A 21,198-nucleotide genomic window follows, 5' to 3' on the forward strand; every position below is an offset into this window, starting at 1 on the left:
TGAAAAATAGAAATTTGTTCTCTCTTTTCTCTTCTCATAAATAATTTGTCTGGTCTTTGTTGCAGTGGGGTGAAGAATTTACTGTTCAGTTCTGATCGTCATTGATATCGTTTCAACCTTGTTTGCTGCAGTGTGTTGACCAGCCAAGTGTTGACTTTTGCTGAGTCGGATGAAGTCAAGGTCAACCTACACCGCAAATGTGGGAAGACCAAAAGTTTTATGGACCAAACAAGCCGTATCAGATGATGAATACGACAGACGGAGACCTGCCAAGGACCTTCTTCCTCCTGCGGCAGCTCCACAAAGTAATCGCATGTTGCCAGCCTCCTCCACGGCTTCCACCTGCCACCTCTGCATCCTCGTGTACACCAACCGGTCTCCTTCCCCTCCCACGCTCGGCGTCGGGCATGACAGGGCCCACGTTCACGCCCACGAGAAGTGGTCCGACGCCAACGCCAGCCTACTCCACCCGAAATCCACTTCCGCCACCCGAAACCTCATCCCCGACGACACCTTCACCGCCGCCCCGTCGCCCTCCTCCTCCTGGTAGATCTTCGACCTCACTGCTTCTGGCCGCTGCTCCTCGACCCATTCGATGAACTCCAAGAATTGCCCCCGCGTGGCCACCTCCATTATCATCGTGTGCACGAACTCCGCCACCTCGCCCAACTCCATCGACGTGAGATCCGCGATTCTTAGATTCTCGAAGGTGACTGTCACGGCGTTGCCGAAGTAAGACTTCATCCACCACCACTCTCATCTTGCAGGCCCTGCGCCGGCCGGAGCCGTTCCCCATGCCCTTGGCGACCGTCTGCCACGGGAATGCGGTGAAGGCTTCGATCTTAGTCCTTTTTCCGGCTATGGCCGGATTCGAATTCGCCAGAGCTTGGATGCGACTGATATCAGCCGCGGCAACGTGGTAGATGCGGCTAACGAAGCGGTGATGGGATGGACCGTCAGGAGAGACGGGAGGAGGGAGAGATGATAAGGTGGTGTAGAGTTTACTGATTAGGGAGGGGCGATAGCGAGCCGGGCGGCGAGGGTGGAGCAAGGAGCGGCGGAGATTGGTTTAGGCCGTGCGCATTCGGCCCATGCGACGAGGAACATGCTGGTGTAGAAGGCGTCGGCGACGCGGTGATCGAACGCCAGGCCGACCACGACCCCCCCACCCTTGAGCTCGGTGACCTGCAACGAGTCATCATAGCTAACACTGGATCGTAAAGCACGTAGCAGAAGTAAGCACTCTGTTCCTTCTCACCTGAACACTGAGAACTCCTCCATCGTTCCTGCGCACCAGCTTTCCTTCTACGTTCCTATCAGCATCATGGAGATTGAGCTCGCTGAGCCCCATGTTCGCATAAGCTTCCACGAAGGTTGTTGCAGAGCACTTCATACTCGCCCGAGGGCTTGTCGACGACTTCACCAACGACAGCGTAGTTTGTCCACCATGGCACCGATGGGCGTGAGGAGGTGGTGGCCGCCATCGCGTCGGGCAGTCGCTTTCTTGTAGCAGAAGAAGACGCCGATACGAGGGAGGACTCGGAGATGGAGAGAAGATGGAGCCAGGGAGCCGAGAGGAGGAAGTACGTGAGGTCCAAAAAAGTGTTTTTTTAATTCATGAATTACGTAAAATGTTTTATCTGTGCCGGGAAACGTTTTCTTCGGGGGAAACGAAAAGAAGATAATAGAGTGAGGAAGACAAAAAGGGACCACGGAACCTTCCCATTTTATTCACCAGAAGATACTGTCGAGTGCCTCCTAATTATGACGTCACGAAACCAACTCCTCTTCCACCCCCCAACCACACACGCGGACACACCGTTGCCTCCTCCCTCTCATCGCGCGCTCTCTCTCTCTCTCTCATCCTCCTCCGCTTACTACCCCCTCCCATCGACATCGTTCGCGGAAAAGATGCGACCGAGGGAGGGAGGGAGTGAGTGAGACGAAGCCCTCAACCGTTAAACCCTAAAGAATCGGATCCTCCACGGATGATGTCTTCTTGCGCCGGACTGGGCCGCACCGCCGTGATCGGCCACCGGAGCTCCCGCCTCCTCCTGCTCCCGGCAGCCGCGCTCCGCGGCTCTGCCCCCCGATTCCGCTGCGTCCTCGACCAGGTCGCCGCGCGGCTGGCCGCTTCCTCCCCTCCGCTCGGTTCCGTCCTCGCCGCCGGCAACGCCATCGCCGCAGCCGCAGCGGCCGCCGGAGGCTCCGGCGCGAGCCACGCTGCGGTGGGGTCGACGCTCGCGCAAGTGGCCGTCACGGCTGTCGCCATCGCCTCCGGGGCGTGCCTCTCCACCAAGGTCGATTTCTTGTGGCCCAAGGTGGAAGAAAAACCTGGTGTGGTTCCTTTCTTTCTCCTCTTATATTTTCGCCTTCTTTCTTCTTTTTGTTGTTCTCAGTTGAGGCGTCGGATTTGCCGTCTTGACCTTTAGTTCGATCTTCTAGTCTTTAGAAGGTCACGGAATACGGATAGATGAATGCGTGTGATGTATCTTTTTGGTAACAGAAAATGGGAATGAAATGGTATAGTTGTGTGACTGTGGGAGGAATTTTGAGGAATCTATATCCATGTTTCATGTTATCTTGCAAATGTTTAGTTGTTCTTTTCTAGTGAATGAAGGTGAAGACAGTAGGAAAAAAGAAAAAGAAAGTAAATAGATCAAGATCAAAGCAGCTGTAGCATCGGATCAAATATCCAATATCTGAACAAAATCCTTCATCATCCATTTTATGAGCTGAAACATGTTAATTATGGATGAAAGGAATTATCTATAATGGGTCCAATTGTATTATTGCGAAGGACTTAATAGAAGACCTAAAGGCTTTTATTGTTTACTATAATGGTTTTGTTGATTTAGTTAGTTGGGGAACATTTAAGTTTGCTTGCGCTACACTAATGTATTCAACGAGTCTATAACCTTGGCTGACAAGCCTGGGTAATCTTTGAAAATTTCATCGTAATGGGGATAGATAATTGCAATTGTTGGCTTTCAACGAGGAATTCTTATTGAGCACGAGTCATCAGCTCGCATTGGCTATGTCTCTACCCTTTGTACACATCGCCTATCGCTCCTACCGATTGAATGGTCTAGTGAAGTGTTCAGATCGAGGTGGTGGCCCGTGACGTCATGAGAAGTCCACTAAACCTTATCATTTAGAGGAAGGAGAAGTAGTAACAAGGTTTCTATAGGTGAACCTGCTGAAGGATCATTGTCGAGACCCATTGATGAGGACAACTGTGAACGCGTCAACGGATACCAGTTGGGCTTGTCTCGGCATCACCCCAATGTCGATTTGCCCTCGGGTGGGATGATGGCAGGGACAAACGACCAACCCTGGTGTGGAGAGCACTAAGGAACACAAACATTGGAGGCGGAGGGCCCTCGCTGCATATGGGAAGCTACTAAGCTGACCAATGACTTGAAGGTGCTAGCTAGTTTAGTTGGTAAAGACTTTGACAGCTTATCGTAAGGTCTTGAGCTCTAATCTCACCTTCACGATTTACCCTTTGCAAAAAAAAAAAGAAACATGTAAGTCTGCTTATTCTTTATCAAGAAAATAAGTTTGATTACTGTCTAGATGAGACCTTTATTTATTTGGGGTGAAATGGTGCTCGAATTTGCATGCTAGGGAAGACTCTTGGGTTGATCATTCCTAGGAGGTGATGCTGTATTCATTGGTTTGTCCAATTATAAAGAAGATTGATTCATGACTATGCCTGAAAATTTGCATTTATGATGATAGGAGATCAGCTATACAGAAGTTTGGATATGATGAATCAGTTTTGCTATTGTTATATGGTGATCTTTATTGTCAGTGATAGAGGTATGATTTTATGGAGTCAGGTAGATTAAAGAATGCACGCTGGGAACAAGGAAAGGTGCCTTCTATTTATTTATCCTCTTCTCGTTGCCACCTTTCTTGTTGATCTATCTCTCATCCACCTTGAAGTTGCCAATAACAAATCGCATACTGCAATTTGATGCACACTTATGGCTAGAGGGGAAATATAGTTCTTTGCTTGTTTATCTCCAGAGGAATTTATTACAGCAGTATCTTAGATGAGCAGAAATAATAAGGAAAGAGAAGAGAAAAAAAAGACAGTAGACAAGTTTTGGCTTGTCAAAACCGACTTCCAGTCTTCTTTGAATCCTTCCAATCAGTCACGAGCTTTCATTTACAGATCATCTATTCTTGAATGCTAATTAAAACTGCAGGGTAAGAAAACATTATGGGACAAATTTTTTCTTAAAGAAATCTACAATCTGACAAAATCCTGTCTGAAATGCATTAAATTCTTTTGCATTCTGGTAAACAGCTACAATAGTCAAGTATCTGTCTTAACTAGGGACTTAAAAGATCTCCTGTAAATGGAATATCATGTTAAAATTTTAAATGAGAATCCAGCTTAACCCAGTACAGGACTTGTCTCAAGCTAATTCTTGCTGCATTTATCTCTCATCCGTGAAGAGTGAAGAATCTCTACCAATAATTGCATTGGCCATGATCTAATCACAATATCTTGGCAGACCATGGACATTTTGATTTATTATCACAGTCTCAGCAGCAATTTGTTCAGGATGCCTCATGGCAGATCACCATCCTAGTCATCTTGATTATATCTTTTAGGTTGAACAGCTTCTTGGAAATTGAAAATTGTTTATAATCTGAAATTCTGACATGGCCTAAAACTGGACTTGATTCACACTAAGGCTCAACTGTAATTGTCCTAGATAAAAGTTTCTATGCTCTGACTTTGTAGGTGTGTTTCCCGTCATCTAACATAAGGTATTTGCTGCATTGCAGAAAATGAAACACAGTGGTCCCAATGTTGAAAATAAAAGAACTGCAGTTCCCACCTGTTTCAGTTTACTTCTTCTACAGCATCTGTGCCATGATTCATATTATGGCCATTGCTTATGATCTCTTTGGGTTTTCGTAATCAAGCATAGTAAATGATTTCATATGTTACAGTGAAACAAGTTTATAATGATTGTTATAGTTACTCAATGACAGGACCAAATTTCTATGTTTGGATTTGCATGGTTATAGACTATACTTTGTGATCATTGATCGCCACCATATCTTGCTTTCTTGCTTGAGACTTGCTTCTTTGTAATGCACTGTCTGATTCTCTTAATACTACTGTCAATATTGCCATCTAAATTTTAATATGATGAGGATCTTTAATGCAGATACTCTAATATTGGAAGGAGTAGATGTTACAGGATACCCAATCTTTAAAGATGCAAAGGTTTAGTATTTTCTTCCTAATCATCACACACACACACACACTTTATATATATATATATATATATATATATATATATATATATATTCTGGCTTCATGTTTACTCTTTGTTCTGTGTTCCAGGTGCAGAAGGCTATTGCATTTGCAAGCAAAGCTCACTTCGGCCAATTAAGAAAAACTGGAGAGCCTTATGTTACACATTGCATCCATACAGGAAAAATTTTAGCTGCCTTGGTTCCAATAAGTGGAAATAGAGTATATACTCCCTTGTATACTTATGTTCTTGCTTATACCTAGGTTTTTCTTGAAGGCTATTTATATATAAATATACATTAAATTGTCAATCATCCTATGTTTGATTTGCATTTTGAAGTCAAACAAATTTTGTCCCCTAAAAACCAAAATAAATATAATCTTATTGCAGGCAGTAAACACAGTTGTAGCTGGGATACTTCATGATGTGACTGATGACACATTAGAAAACCTCAGGACAATCAAGGAAGAGTTTGGTGATGATGTGGCACATTTAGTTGCTGGTGTATCAAAATTAAGCTATATAAACCAGGTATGCCATTATATTTTTGTTAAGCTATCTAAGCCATGCAATTTTGCCTGTGAAACAAGGTTTACCATCTGTGAGCTGACTGATATGAAGTTATACACGGTGGCAAGTTTACTGCTCAGTCCGAGTGTTGATTCTCTTTTTTTTTCTTTTTCATTTTAGATGCTCGACAGCTATTCAGTTGTGCTTCTCTTTTTTCTGCTGCTTCTCTCTCTCATCCTCTGCCACTTACTCCTCTTCTTCTCCTCCTCCTCCTCCTCGTCTTCGTCTATGTTGCTGCCTATCGTATGTGTTGTCACCACCTCCCCCCCGGTTCTCTCTCTAGTGGTTCAAGCAGCATCAACCCATACTGTCATTTGGTACACTGTACAGGATCAGGACTGTATCGGTTCGGTCATTGACTGATATTGATATCAGACTTAAATTATAATCATTGGTACACACTAACTCATATATTAGATTCTACAAGAACTTGTAACATAATCTGACTTTAATTTAGTCAGATAGCAATTGGTTCATTACATGAACATGTGATTGTGGCGAAGGTTCTGTTGGGTCTGGAATGGAGAGCTACTAATTACTGGTTTATTAGATGATGTCTTGGATGCCTTCAGTTTATATAAGGCTTTCTTTAAGCTGGCAAGGGACAAGTGTTAAGCATTTTTACAAGCATTCTTGTTTTGGAATCCCTGAAGTATGGATACTGAGATCCAGTCGACCAAAGTTATTCTCCTGCAATGCACATCATATGTACTATTTCTTCCGACACATGTACAACTTGTTTTTGAATGATACTTAAACATCCTATGTAGACACTGTCATATGAAAATATTTTATCTTTTACTGTGATGTCTGAACTTTTCATATCATCTAGCAGCAATTTGACAAAATGAAAAATTTCTGAACCAATAGGCAATATAAAGTGCATCAGTCTTTTTATGCTGGGATTGTACTTGTAACTGTGACAGTATGCAGCTAATTTTTCTTGGTAACCCTGTGTCTGAGAACAACATCTATGTCTTAATTTCTTGCTTATGATCAACAATTGCACTGTGCAGCTGTTACGAAGACATAGGCGTGAAAGTGTAAACCAAACTACCCTTGGTTCTGAAGAGGTAATATGTTCTTCTCTTATATAGATATATATCTTACCCACGGAGCATGAAACTTAAATTCTGGGATTTTATTTGATATTCATGTAAAACTTTTTATTATGTAGCATTATGTGTGTATATATTTTAGTATCATAAAATGTTTGCATTTTAAGACACCAATAAATGTTCATGTATAATTACAAATTTCATCGATTACCTTGGTCGTTTGAGTTATTTTCTTAAGTACTTTTCTCAGCATGTTAAGATGCTCTTTTCTAGAGGTTGAGAAATGATTTACGTATTTTTTCTTTGACGTCTATCTCTAAGCCAGATTTCTAAGTTGAAGTTAGCATATTGGACTTTTCCTGCTAAAAGAGAAAGCATGCCATTGTAAACCACACCCTACATTCTCTCATTTCCTATCAGATCTTGCTGTTGTTTTTTATTTTACTTCTCTTATAATGTCATCAAATTTCATTAGCACTGCTCTCTTTTCCAACATCATGGACCTCTTGGTCCTTGAGATGGCTATCATCACTCTCTTTATGCACTAGTTTAATGTCCTTATATGAAATCTTAAATAGTCTTAACAAATTTGTTATCTTATGATTTTTCCTGAAACATTTATTATTATGAGACCTTTTTGTATCGAAATTATAACTGAGGTTCTGTTGGGCCACCTAACATTGTTATATTTAAGAATTTTTTTCCTTTTTTGACTCGTCCTTTTAAGTTACATCATATGCAAGGAGGTGCACAAGTTTATCTAGCCTATTTTGGTTTGAATTTTCATTAACTAAAGAAAATTAAAATTGGCCACAGCAGATGCTTTTCTGCTGAAGAACAAGTACAGAGCATAGTGATAAAGTTTTGTAGACCGATAAGGACTAGGTTTGTACTTTGTGCTGAAATTGGAACTATATTTTGAGACATCCTGGCTTCATTCTGGAGCCATTTGATGTTTTGATTATTTCTAGATTTCAGGCATAACAAACTTAAAGATGATTTAGTGATGTTCCTTTTTACTATTTCATTCTTCCTTTTACTTATCCAAACCAGGTTCTCTGAAAATTCATAGATAATGAGACATCTCTAGGTTGTCAACGAATGCCAAAATGACACGTTAAGCTTAGAATTTGTTTCAGGTATCATTTGACTATTCCTCATGAAGTGTTAAAAGATATAATTAAAGTCCAAGAATGTACTGGACAATTTAATGAAGCGTGATATTTCTAAGACATATTCTTGATATGCTAACCAAAGTAAAGTTTGCAAGGTTTACTAGTAACTGCTTGTAGTGATGTGAAGATTACTTATAAGAAACAAAGTGACTGTTTTGGGACCACTGATTTCTACCAAATGCCACATAATAACCATTTGTCTTTTTCCTGTGATTGCTTGATCCATGTCCCTGATTTTCTTGCACTTGTCTAATTAGACAACATCAAGGTGCACACATAGTAACCCATTGATGCATGTCCAATTCAGCTGCAGCGTAGGTCTGCATTTTTAGAGAGTTCCATAAATAAAAGTTTGTCAATTGAAAGAAAAAGAAGAAAGACATGATGTAATTTCTTATAAGAACAGAAAGTGTTTGTGGGCAGTACCTTATCTTATTTCTTCTTTTACTATTCCTTTTCCTTGTATCAACCCCCTTTTGTTATTTGTTATATCTGTTGATCCTGTTTGTTCTTTACTTGTTCAGCATCTATATCAATCGATAGGGCATACTTTTGGTCTATCCATTCAATAGAATGATTTTTCTCACTTGAATATTGAACACTTACATAATCAACTAAATGTACTCAGGGGTTATCTGAGATTGCATAGTAAATCTTTTATCTTGCATGATAAACTTTTTCAAGTTCTATAAGCCAAATGTTACCTTTTTTTTTACCTTTTCATATCTTGAAAATAAAATTTGCTGCATAATACTGTAAGCTACATTTGCCTTATGTTATATGCCATCAGCATGTGGCATGCTACCCATCAATTTTTGTAGGCGGCTAGGAGCTAATTTCTCACTAACTTTTATTCTATACTTTCTTTCATGCTTTGACTTTTAAAAGCAAATGCTGCACAGAACTACAATTTTTTCTTGGTATTCTTAAATCCATGTATCTTGTCATGACACACCAACAAGTTGCAATACTAGACATTTCAGTTTATTATAATGTTCTGTGTTCTACGACTATTGCATTGTACATTATGATGTTGAATATGATGTGGTTATCCTATTTTTAGTTTTTCCTAACTGGGCACTCAGTGTCTTGGTCTAGGTTACTCTAGAAGTAAGAAAAAGCTTCCATGAGTTCTCACACGTGTAAATGCATATGGACAACAAAAAAGAAAAACAGAAATAAAAAAGAAAACAAACTATCTTGTGAATTAACTGTATCATGGTACGAAATGTTGCTTGATTTTATTATCCACATCTATGACTGACTTCACATTTGAAAATATATGTTGACAGACATCACTTAAATTAATATTTTATTAATATCTTGAAAGTTTTAACCTGCTCTGTAGGCAAATAACCTAAGAGTTATGCTTTTGGGGATGGTTGATGACCCTCGTGTTGTTCTCATCAAGCTGGCAGATCGTTTGCATAATATGCGGACAATGTAAGTTTGCTGGGTGTTACTGCTAGATCTTTCTTTCTCATAGCTGTTTGTTTATAATATGTGGATGATTTCATCATATCGTCAGTTTCTCTTTGTCCATCTGGAGTTTAAAAGTATTCAACCATATTACTTACAGAAATCATATTGTTCAAGTAGTTATGGAATTGGTATATATATTTACCTGAATGTGCATATGAGATGGCTTGATTTAGTTGTAAAATCTTAAGATGATATAAGATATGTGTCTTGCGAAGTTTTCCATTTTCTCCAGTTGAGGTTATCACACATACATTTGGCAGTTTTGGCCAGTTGTTGGAAAAAAAAGAAGCATGTTTTATTTGGTGAAAAAGGAACACCAATCTACTGGGTGCATCTATTTTTGAATCATGAGTTGGTGCATATAATCCGTATTGTTACATTTACAAGGAACCTATTCTTGCTGAAGTAACCCAATCTATGTTTTGAGAGGAACTAAATAATTTTCAAGAACCAGGTTCTCATTCTAAAGTCACTTTGTTTAGCTTTTCAATATTCTGATGTTTAAACTTTAAAGTACATTTGTATTTGTTCTATTTCTGATTTGTCTTGAAGTCTTTTCCTTGACTATCATGGATACTAGCTTGAAATATTAATTTGGTAAGCCAAATGATGGTACAATCTTTTCAGTGTCTGAACTATCATAAGGAATGCTTCTTGATATACTTAAATTTCTCAGTTTTTTGTCAATTCCTTCAGCTATGCTTTATCATTGCCCAAAGCTCAGGCAGTGGCTCAGGAGACATTGGCAGTTTGGTGTTCTCTTGCTTCTAGATTAGGTGTTTGGGCTTTAAAATCAGAACTGGAAGATTTGTGCTTTGCAGTCCTTCAGGTCTGTTTCCAGTGTCTTTCTGATATGGACTTGCAGAAACTATTGAAAAAAAATGAAAAGATTTCCTAGTTGATCAACATTCAGGATTATTTGTTGCTCAATTGTCATGCTTTTTTTTTCATATTTAATGGCAAAAACTGTTAGTCATTCTGAAGCATTCAGTTCTCTCAATTTGTCCCACCCACTGTGTTCTCATTCAGAAGCATTAACTGCTAGTTGTCTTGTCTAATGTAAGTAAATAACATGGTTAATCTGTTAGCTATTTCTCACTAGGAAAACTTGCACTTGGCTGATAGCCTAATATCCTTTATTTCTTTTCTTTTTGTACCATGACAATTTGGATGATATGATGACAAGAAATTAAACCCATGTGTTTGTTGAAGAGATTGAGATGGTAGAACCACAAATTATCCACTTCGAGAGTGAAATATAGTATTTATCGTGTTTGTGATTGCTTACACCATGTACTGTTCATTAGAGAACTGCACAATAACATGTTTGAAGGTTCGATGTGGCCTTGTCATACATGTCAGTGCAGTACAGACATTAGAGTCCATGCGGCTGGCATAATGACATTACAGTAGGAAGTGGGGAAAAAAGAGTAGGGAGAGAAGAAAGGATACAAAAAGAAACTTTATGCAAGATTACAAGATGCAATATTACACCCAAGGTTTGCCGTACTATCCACTTGGTACAAGTTGTACATACTGGTCCGATAGTAGACTGGTATAGGCAGTAAATTGGTACACCCCCATGTGCCATATATCAGTATATTCGGTACGGCTAGGTATAGCTCGGTACGTATCATCCCGATAGCTCGTCAGTACATCGGTATGGACCGGTAAGACGAACCATGATTACAACTACAAATAGAGAGGTTGTTTCTATGACTAAACCCTATTAATCTATGTTACAAGGAGCAACCTATTTTGTTCCAAGGCTTATCCTCAACTAGAACCTCATTGGTTATTAACAAAATTTTGTGTTTTCCTCCTAATATCCTGTTCTGCAAAGATTGGTACTAAATATTTTTTTCTTCTTAATCAAGCTGCAACTAGTTTTATGACAAAATTGCTGAAATGACATTGAGTCTAGAAGAGTAAATTGCAACTTCTTGGTCAACTACTGCTGGATAAGAAGCTTGCACTGAAAAATGAATCCAATTTGAAGAGTAAACATTAACAATATTGTTATATTCCCTACATGGAAAGACAAAATAGCTGATACAGCATCAATTTCCAAGCAATATGAAGCAAGTAGAACAACATGCTTACTCTTTGCAGGGCAAGGTAAGGCATCACACTATTTTACTAACCACTGCCATGAATTACAGTACGGAGTTACTCTTTCTGGAAGTTAACAATTGATCATCATCTTTATGTGTGCTTTGAAGTGCTTGTTTGGAAATAATTGTCTTCTTTTTCAGCCAAAAAGATCTACAATATAAAATTTTTTCTTTATCTTGTATTCATATGCAAACTAATACCTGCAGATGCAGGAGCAATTGTTATACTTCCTGAATTAGGTTAGCTTGCTCTGTCTGACTCTCTCTCCTGCATTATAATTTTTAGCTGTATGAGTAGTGATAGGCAAGAGAAACCTTGCTGTCATTTAGCTGTGTAAATTTCACTTTGACATAGCTTATTAGTAACTCTTAAACTAACATGCAATTTTCTTCAGTTTAACATTCATGTTGAATCTTTTGCAGCCACGGGTATTTAGGATAATCCGAGCTGAGCTTGCTTCCATGTGGGCTCCAAATAACAAGATTCGTAATTTTAGGAGAGTGTCTATGAAGGCTGGCCTTCTAACCCCATCAAAAGATGATGGTATAATATTTCATGATGGTTGGCCTATCGAAAACAATGAAGAAAGAGAAAATATGAGAGTGAGTATGATTTGCAAGAATTTCTATAGTTTGGTTGCAGTGTTTCAAATTAACAACTAGGACCTTCAAGCTAAGTTTTACTTATATGACATGTGCTGGATGTAGCTACTAAGATACTATTGTAAAGAGTAATACAAAGCTAAAACGAAATATAAATAGTTCAATGACTTGAAATTTTCTTTGAAACAACAGATGTTCCCACTTCTATATTTTAGTGAGTGGATCCTCAATATTTAGGACATGTTATGTAATTTGCATTTTTGAAATGAAGAAAACAATATTTTAGCTGCAAGAAAATGATTTGTGTCATTTAACAACTCTGGAAGCATGTTATACCCAAAGTGGAAATTGAAAAGCTTAGTTCATAAATAAAAACAAATATTGCAGCAGTTCGAGATTTTAGTGTCAAGCAAATTGAACAATATAGATAATGAAAGACAATACTAATCTAATAGCAGCTGAAGGAAGTAAATCAGAGGTTCCTCATGTCATGGCTTGGGATGTTAGGTCATGAATGATGCAAAGATAACTAAGCCGATGAGATCAACAAATACAACTCTTTTAGCATGCTGCTGCGAGTTACTTTTATGTGGACCTATAATACAACCATAGTAAAAGATATGTCAAGATAGTTGACGACTAGATGATCTGCAGGATGCAAACACTTGAGTGAGAGAACAACCTTGAGTTTGGGGTTCCTTTGTCATCTTTTAATTAAATGCATAAATGGTTATGCTGGTCCATGGACAACTGCAATGCTGCACTATATCATATCAGTGATATCTCGGCAGTTTACATGTGTGCAAACCCATGTATTGGCCATAATTAATTATTCTCTACTTAATCATGGGTACCTTTCTCAGTCTAGTATGGGTCACTATGAAGTAGCACAGATGTCTTTTTGCTGAATTGCCTTGGCACTTTGCTGGGTTCCTCATCAGCATGTCATGCCTGGTATCTTACTAGAAAATCAAGGACCTTCATGTTTTTACATGCATGCAAATGCTCAATTATGTGGTTCTGATTCTCCTGAGGAGGATGTAAAAGAAATTCCAAAAATGTTAGTATTCTCCTTAAGTCAAATGACACAAAACATGTCCTAAGCATTTCTGGAGAAGGTAGCACAAACATGGTAGACCAGACCTATCTCTATGTATTTTTGGATGTTTATTTTGCTACAATATGCTGATACTTTAAGCAAGGAAAGCTTTCACAAAAGTTTAGATTCATAGTGAGGTCAGAGGTGAACCACAGGGCTCCTGATTTTTCTTAAAATTTTGAAAATCTGAAACAGAACATGTAAAATGGGGTTAATAGCAACTGGGACCATGAAACAATGAGCAGCACCAAAGCTACATATGAGTGTTCAATGGTAAATTAACAGCTTAATTTACTATAGGGAGAGAACTCCAAGTCATCTTTGAAAAATTTAGACGAATTTCCTTGCATATGACACAATAAGTAAAGTACATCTTGTTCACATAACACAAGTATTTTTATTTGGTACATATGCCTCAACCTTCTATAGGCTTTATCCATGAGGCTTGAGTTAGTATGTGATGTGTTTCTAAATGAGGTAAAATGAGCATCAAAATTTATCTTTTTTTTATAAACGGTGTCAATTAAAATTTTCTAATTATCTTCTGGACAGTTAGGACAAAAGACTAATATTCTATTTAATCTCCTGTATCCTACAATTAAAATGTATAGTTGCTTCATGAGTTCATACTAATTCAGGCAATTATAATTTGATGATAAGTTGTTTTTCCTTATTTTACAATTAAGTGAATAAGTGCTTATATTTATATAAAAGTGCTTACTTAATCTATTATGGTTTAAACCTTCTCAACTTCTTAGTTGACAATGTTTAGAGGACTTATTTTAACAAATATTAACAATTTAGTTGAAAATAAAGGACAAATTTGATCTCACTGCTCATAGGTAGAATTACCAATATACTCTTCAATTTCTTTTGAAATGTGACGTCTCTCACTTTTTGCAATAACTTAATTACTAATATTTCTGGTTATTGTTTATCTGCAGGATCTTTTACAGGCTGTATTGCCATTTGATTTGTTTCTGGACCGGAAGAAGCGCACTAACTTTCTTAGTAATCTTAGTAAATGCTCAGAATCACATGAAACAAAGCCTAAGGTTTTCAGTGATGCAGTTTTCGCGTTAGCATCTTTAGCAATTTGTGAGGAAGCACTTGAAAGAGAGTTACACATATCAACCTCGTAAGATTGCATTATCCTTTTCTGATTTTGCCTTATGATCAACTGGTTCTTTTATGGGTATATTTATCATTATTCTAATTCATGCTTGTGGGCAGATATTCTCATATTTATTACCTTAGAATCAGTTATAAGTTTTATAGTAACATTTTCTACTGCTCAGCTACATACCAGGGATGGAAGTCTCTCTCTCTAGTCGGCTGAAAAGCTTGTACAGTATCTATTGCAAGGTATATCCAAGTTTCATTCAGTAAATTTAATTAATCACATTCATCTTTTTTTACTTATTCAAATATGCTTGAGACATGCCTGGTACATAGAGATATACATATATGTTTATGTTTACATATTTTCCTTGAGAAATGAAAAAGTATTTTGAAGGAGACCAACGTGAAGGAAATTCTTATGGAACCAACATGAAACATATTATTTTGACAAATGTCAATAACTTGAAATTACAGAAACCCTGAATGACAAAGTATCCAGACAAACAAATGGCTAAAGGAAACACTAACAGTATTCCAGTGACAATTCTATGGTTTAAGCCATTGTCAGGATTGATTGATGTCTTAGAATTACTTTCTATATGTGTTGTATGATATATCCTGCTTTGGAAATGTCACAATTCACTAACATTTGGGTAAAATAGAAAAATATCCAATCTAAGGATGTACTGATGTCATAAAATTGTTGAATCAATGCCTTATATAATTTGTCTCCCTACTCCAGATAGTTGGAATAATCACCTAAACCTGATTTTTCTTGCAGGAATGACTGTGCAAATACCCTTAATAATTTTTGAATTAAAATGACCTTATTATAATTTATACCCCCATGTGTATCGATTCTTATTTAGTTGTGCAATGCATGTGTATTATTAATAGATTTTGTAGGTAAAAAACATCTTCAAAATGGCTGTATTAGGATAACATTTAATGTTCTTGTTTCTTCTATTTCATATGCATGTCAAAAGTGTTTTGGTATATGAACAGAATTTTGTTTTATCCTTGTGCAAACCATCAAATTTCCATGAGGATCTCTAAGTTGACAAAGTTGTGCATTCTTTCAATTGTCTTGGAAAACATGACCTATGTAACTGCTAGGATGAAGTGTATAATAGCTGTCTAATGAAATGGGTTCTCATATATGTTTCTTTTTGTATTAGAATATGCTTATCATTTTCTTCCTATGTTTTGAAAAGATGAAACGCAAAGGTGTTGGCATTAGGAAAATTTATGATGCTCGTGCACTAAGGGTGATTATTGGGGATAAGAATGGAAAACTGCACGGACCTGCTGTAAAGAACTGCTACTGTCTTCTTGACATTATACACAAGTAAGATTTCTGGTTACTTGTAAGCTGAACCAATTTTTTTATTGTGGGTAATGTCAAACATTTCAGAACTCCTAAAAGAAAATTTGTTATTTGAGGTCCTTTACAGCAATCTAGAGGCCCCAGTTATTTGGGGTTGGCTAGATTGATATTTCCATCATCTAGTTTTTTTAGGGTGAGATCACTAGTCAAATTAAGAGCCATTAGTTTCTTTACTTTTCTAGTAATGTTTTCTTAAATGTTCCTTTAACTATCCTCTTAGATAATCTGAATTGATTGATTTCACTTGGTAGTTGATACATTGTTAATTGTTTGAGCAAGTAAATAGGATGTATAGTAGATTTTCCTACTATAGATCATTAATCTGCAGGAAATTCAGTAAAGAAATTCTGATTTCCATCCCATCTACTTTCTGTTCCTATAGGCCTTTCACCAGCCTTTCGTGGGAGCCCACATGGTTTGTTGTTTCAACCTACCATGCAGGCCCCAAACCATAGAGCTATGAGAGGCCAAGGATGAGTTTTGGGAGGGAATGCTCGTAATGGGAGGGTCAACCTATAAACCATAGGTTGACCCTCCAACCTATAAACCATAGGTTTATAGGTTGACTGTATAAACCATAGAGTTTATAGGTTGACCCTCTTCCAAAATTTGAACTGATATTGCATGTTTTTCAGTATTCTAGAAACAATGCTGCAGAGTGCTACCAACTAATGATTAAAGTGTCAAAGTATGTGAGGGTTGTCCAGTAAAATGTTAATCAGTGAGATTGTTGATTGTTGCTTTGTTGAATTTGCTACCTGCTTGCAGGCTCTGGACCCCAATTGATGGAGAATTTGATGACTATATTGTAAATCCGAAGCCTAGTGGTTATCAGGTAAATATTGTTGCATGATTAGTCATGCTAATACAATGTGGAATCAATTAACTGCATTTTGATGGTACCTCTTAACGGGCATTAGAGATCTCTTAGGCCACACGTTCTTATTGGCATGAACTTGTTTAAATGGTGATAGCTTTGTCCATTTTATTTGGTATGTTTTACAATATCACAAATTGTGTAATGCCATGTCAAATAGTCTTAAATGTCAAGATATCTGCACATATACTGTGCTTCCAAACTGAATTTATCATAAACTTTGCACTTTGATAAACACAAAGAGCTTAGATATCAAAGATAAACTAAGGTGAGATGAGGCTGGAATAGTGGTACATTATCTAAGAGGACTAGGGACATGCATAATCAAGAACCTTAAAAGGGAATTGCTGTTCTCGAGTGGACAAGTAGCTTGGCTAGATAAAAAGGCAAGCCTGGGAGCAGACATCAGTAGCGGATTGGTCTTTATCGTACAAGACCTAGAAAATGGAAATATTGATGAATGGTCCAGTCTAACTATTTGGAGGTAAAGTAGTTCATTTTGTGTGAGAATTCTAGTTGTGAAAATATTTGTTTCTTTTCCTAAGCTGAAGAGCATGTCAGTATGACCAGTTAATTTACTTTTTTACTTTATCAGGTGCAGTTTTTTGGGCATATCACTTGATGTATTTACTCTATTTTGTTGATCTTTGAGAGTGCGAAACTGGACTTGCTTTGTAATATTAGATTTTCTTCATTAGAAATTCTGATTAGGTTCATTCATATGTTTTAAACTTCATGCATGTAGGTTTTCATTGGCATCAAATTGTATATGTGAGGTAGTTGGCTGGTTGACTAGGTCTCCCAGTTCTCTTCCCGGTTCTACTTTTTTCTTCTTATGCTGTTATTCTTCATTCATTTCTTGCAGTCGCTCCATACTGCAGTGCAGGGTCCTGATAACTCACCTTTGGAGGTGCAAATAAGAACACAGGTACAGCACTTATCAAAGCATTAATTATGAACATCATGTAGTTATAATTCTAGATTTGTGCTAATACTGACACACACCATTTTCCTATCTAGCGGATGCATGACCATGCAGAATATGGACTTGCTGCTCATTGGTTATACAAGGAGAACGAGGTTGACTATACAAGTCCTAGTGATTCTGTAGCTAATGTCTCTCCCTATCAATCAAATATTTTGGAGGATGAGGTGTATACTCAAGATGAGAGCCCCTGGAAATACAGTTCCATTAAAGTGGGACACCCTGTTCTTAGGGTGGAGGGAAGTCAATTACTTGCAGCAGTCATTGTCAGGTTCGGTATCTGTTGTAACTTAATTTATTTATTAACATTACTAGGTTCTTCTTATGTCTAATGCTATCATGTAAGCATGGCTAATCCAGGGTAGATCATGATAAAAGGGAGCTACTTGTTGCTGTGAGCTTTCTTGAAGCTTCTGAAGCCGTTGCAGATATAAGATCTTCTTCTCAATTGAAGCGTTGGGAAATTTATGCTAGACTCTATAAGAAGGTAATTATGTTACTCTTGCAGATTATTTATCCGATTTATATATTTTGTTTTAAACGATCAAAATATACATTGTGGTATATGATATTGATAGATTAACAAAAGTTGCTCTTTCAATCATCTTGACTGTGAGGGTTGTCTGAATGCTACCCCTTACTATTCTCATGACAACATTTATTATGTCAAAATAACAATCAAAGTTCTTGTGAAAGATCATATAACCACATTTAATTATCTTTTTTCTTTTCTTGAATTAGAATAGTCCATTGTTGAAATTGCTAATCTATTGGTCAGTGACATTTGCCTTTCAATTGCCATTCTTTAATGTAATTGGGTTTTGCTGTGATAGTATGTCTTTTGCTTCTGTTGTTAGTTTTCTTTCCCTAAAACTTTAAGTTGGTTGTTTAGGTTTCCGAACAGTGGTGGTTCGCACCAGGACATGGGGACTGGTGTACATGCCTGGAGAAGTATACATTATGCCGAGATGGGATATTTCATAAGGTGGAAGTCACACTACATCTGATTTTATTAAGAAGTGTCACTAAAACCAACTCCCACAAGTAATATTGTTAAAAATCAATATGGCAATTTTCTTTAGTCTCAAGCATTTGAATATCTCTCACTTATTTTCTGCCACTCCTTGCATTGGAAAAGGACAAGTTTCCTTCAAATGACAGAGAGGCGAAAGAACAAAGCTAGAACTTGAATGATAAATTAATATTAGTTATCCACCAGGATGAAATTGCATATTCATTTCCAAGCTAACAGTTTGATTATTGTAAGACTTTCTTTTTCTTGTCCAGCAAGACCAATTTCAACGACTATTACCTACCTTCATCCAAGTAATAGATCTAAAGGAGGAGGACGAAGCTGAGTATTGGATGGTCGTTTCTGCTGTATTTGAGGGGAAACAAATCCTTGCTGTTCCATCTGGTTCAAACTACTCAGAGAAAACCCTCTACTCTGGTAGCTATGCTCCTGCGGATGATGGCATCACCAACAAGGTTCGAATTTTTATCAACTCAATATTTTGGAGCTTGCTTTTCATTCGGGCAACTAGATTATTTGGAACAAACTATACATGCAAATCTGAGGTAGCAAGCAATCACATCTTAGTAATCTGTCCATTTTGTAATATCACCAACACTCCTGCCCCATTTCATGATTACCTTTGACGGTTGTATGTTGTCAGCACTGTGATACTTGTTCTAGCAGGAAAGAGCCGGCCGGATAACAATGCATATTTTTTTTTCCATGTTCATTTTACCCATACAACTGCTCATGTATCACAAAGTTCTCACGGAGATTATTTTTCAATAAAGGTGCATTTCCTGAGGACAATGCTTCAGTGGGAAGAGCAGATCTTGCTCGGAGCATCGTCAAGAGAACGAAAGCATCAATCGAGCTTGTACGGAGGATCTAATTCTGTTGGTCTTGGTGAGGTGGTGGTTATACGTTGGCCGCATGGTGAAATAATGAGAATGAAATCTGGTAGCACTGCCGCCGATGCTGCTAGAAGAATAGGCCAGGATGGAAAGCTTGTCTGGGTAAATGGACAGCTTGTGTTACCACAAACCCAGCTCAAGGATGGTGATATAATTGAAGTGAGGGTGTGAACCTAAGTTGCATGCGGCAGGCTGATTAAGAAGATGGTTGGGCAGGTCGTGGGATAGTTATTATTCGTCGAAGTTGCATTAGGTTAGTTCCGCAGAGATGGAGCTCTTTGTACAGAATTCTTTTCAAGAAGATAAAAGCTTGATTACATTCCATAGAAATATACATATCATAATCCAGCAATCAATGTATCTCGTGGCATTTAGTTGCTTCTTACCAATCAGATAGCATTGGATGGGATTTGGTTCCATTGTGATACTGGATTATTATTTATCATTGGCCTGATTGACAATTGACCAAGGGATACTATCATAGGCTCTTCAATGTAGGTGGATTCGTTCTCAGTCCAATTCAACTTAAAAGTAGGACTGGGTCAGTAAACTTAAAAGTAGGACTGGGTCAGTAACCTTATAAAAATCATTCTTACGTTACTATTATATGAAAAATTTTAATATTAAATTTTAAAATTAAATAATAATATATTTAAATTTACGATACGTATCTTTTGATATTATTCGATTCTGAAAGCTATAATGATATACATGGATCTACAAGAAGAATTAAACTCGTCTTTATAAACAATGGATTAAGGATAAAGGAGAGATAAGAAAAAGATCTTTAATCTATCATTGATTAGTTCACATGATTAAGGAGAGATGAGAAAAGATTTTTTAATCTCTCAATAATATCGTATTTATATCTTCGTATATCCGTATATTCGAATATTGTGTATTGAGTCATTGAGAGGTCCGATCTATTTATAGACGAGAACAAAGATCTAAGATAAATAATTAGGAGAGTTTGAATACATCAAAATCATCTCCTAATTACTTCTATTGGGTCCTCCTAATTAATGTGATCATCCAATTCAGTCCAAGTTTCTTCTATTGAATAAACTTCAATGTGATAAATCGTAGTCCCGACCACTTTAGTCATGATGCGATAAACTCAGAACCATTGATTGTGTCCACAAATCTGATGACTAATGTTCATGGCAGTCAAATGAATCATCAATGTAACAGTACATCAAGAAAATATATATAGTAGCTAATTGTGTAGATATAGGTTGGATTGTTTAAATACAAATGTCTTGGCAGGAAAAAAAGAAATGACTTCATAATTGTCAAGTTGGTAACCAGACATGATTCCAGATGAACATAAACAACAAATGCAGATTAACATCTTTCACAGATATCCTAAACAAGACTTTTTATGCTACTGGAGTCAACACATGCAGATACCTATTTAAAAGCATAGCAATCAGAACAAATTTTCAAATTAAAACAGAAGATTTCTTCACCAAAACAGAAGACTTTTTATGCTACATCCTCTCTACCAATGAC

The 21,198-nt window shown here is 37.5% G+C and overlaps 1 protein-coding gene across 1 annotated transcript; it reads left to right on the top strand.

Annotated features, from left to right (window-relative positions):
• Positions 1-1,849: 1,849 nt before the first annotated feature.
• On the top strand, positions 1,850-20,105 carry LOC135640396 (uncharacterized). The gene is made up of 18 exons (XM_065154787.1): positions 1,850-2,337; positions 5,196-5,254; positions 5,375-5,506; positions 5,676-5,816; positions 6,872-6,928; positions 9,437-9,531; positions 10,267-10,399; positions 12,108-12,287; positions 14,331-14,524; positions 14,685-14,751; positions 15,723-15,856; positions 16,664-16,730; positions 17,638-17,700; positions 17,793-18,028; positions 18,118-18,244; positions 18,650-18,742; positions 19,045-19,245; positions 19,564-20,105. Exons 1-18 carry the CDS (start codon positions 1,989-1,991, stop codon positions 19,855-19,857), a joined length of 2,622 nt encoding a protein of 873 aa, XP_065010859.1. The 5' UTR covers positions 1,850-1,988; the 3' UTR covers positions 19,858-20,105.
• The last annotated feature ends 1,093 nt before the right edge of the window (positions 20,106-21,198 follow it).

Source organism: Musa acuminata, chromosome BXJ3-6 (assembly GCF_036884655.1).
Source record: "Musa acuminata AAA Group cultivar baxijiao chromosome BXJ3-6, Cavendish_Baxijiao_AAA, whole genome shotgun sequence".
NCBI lineage: Eukaryota > Viridiplantae > Streptophyta > Magnoliopsida > Zingiberales > Musaceae > Musa > Musa acuminata.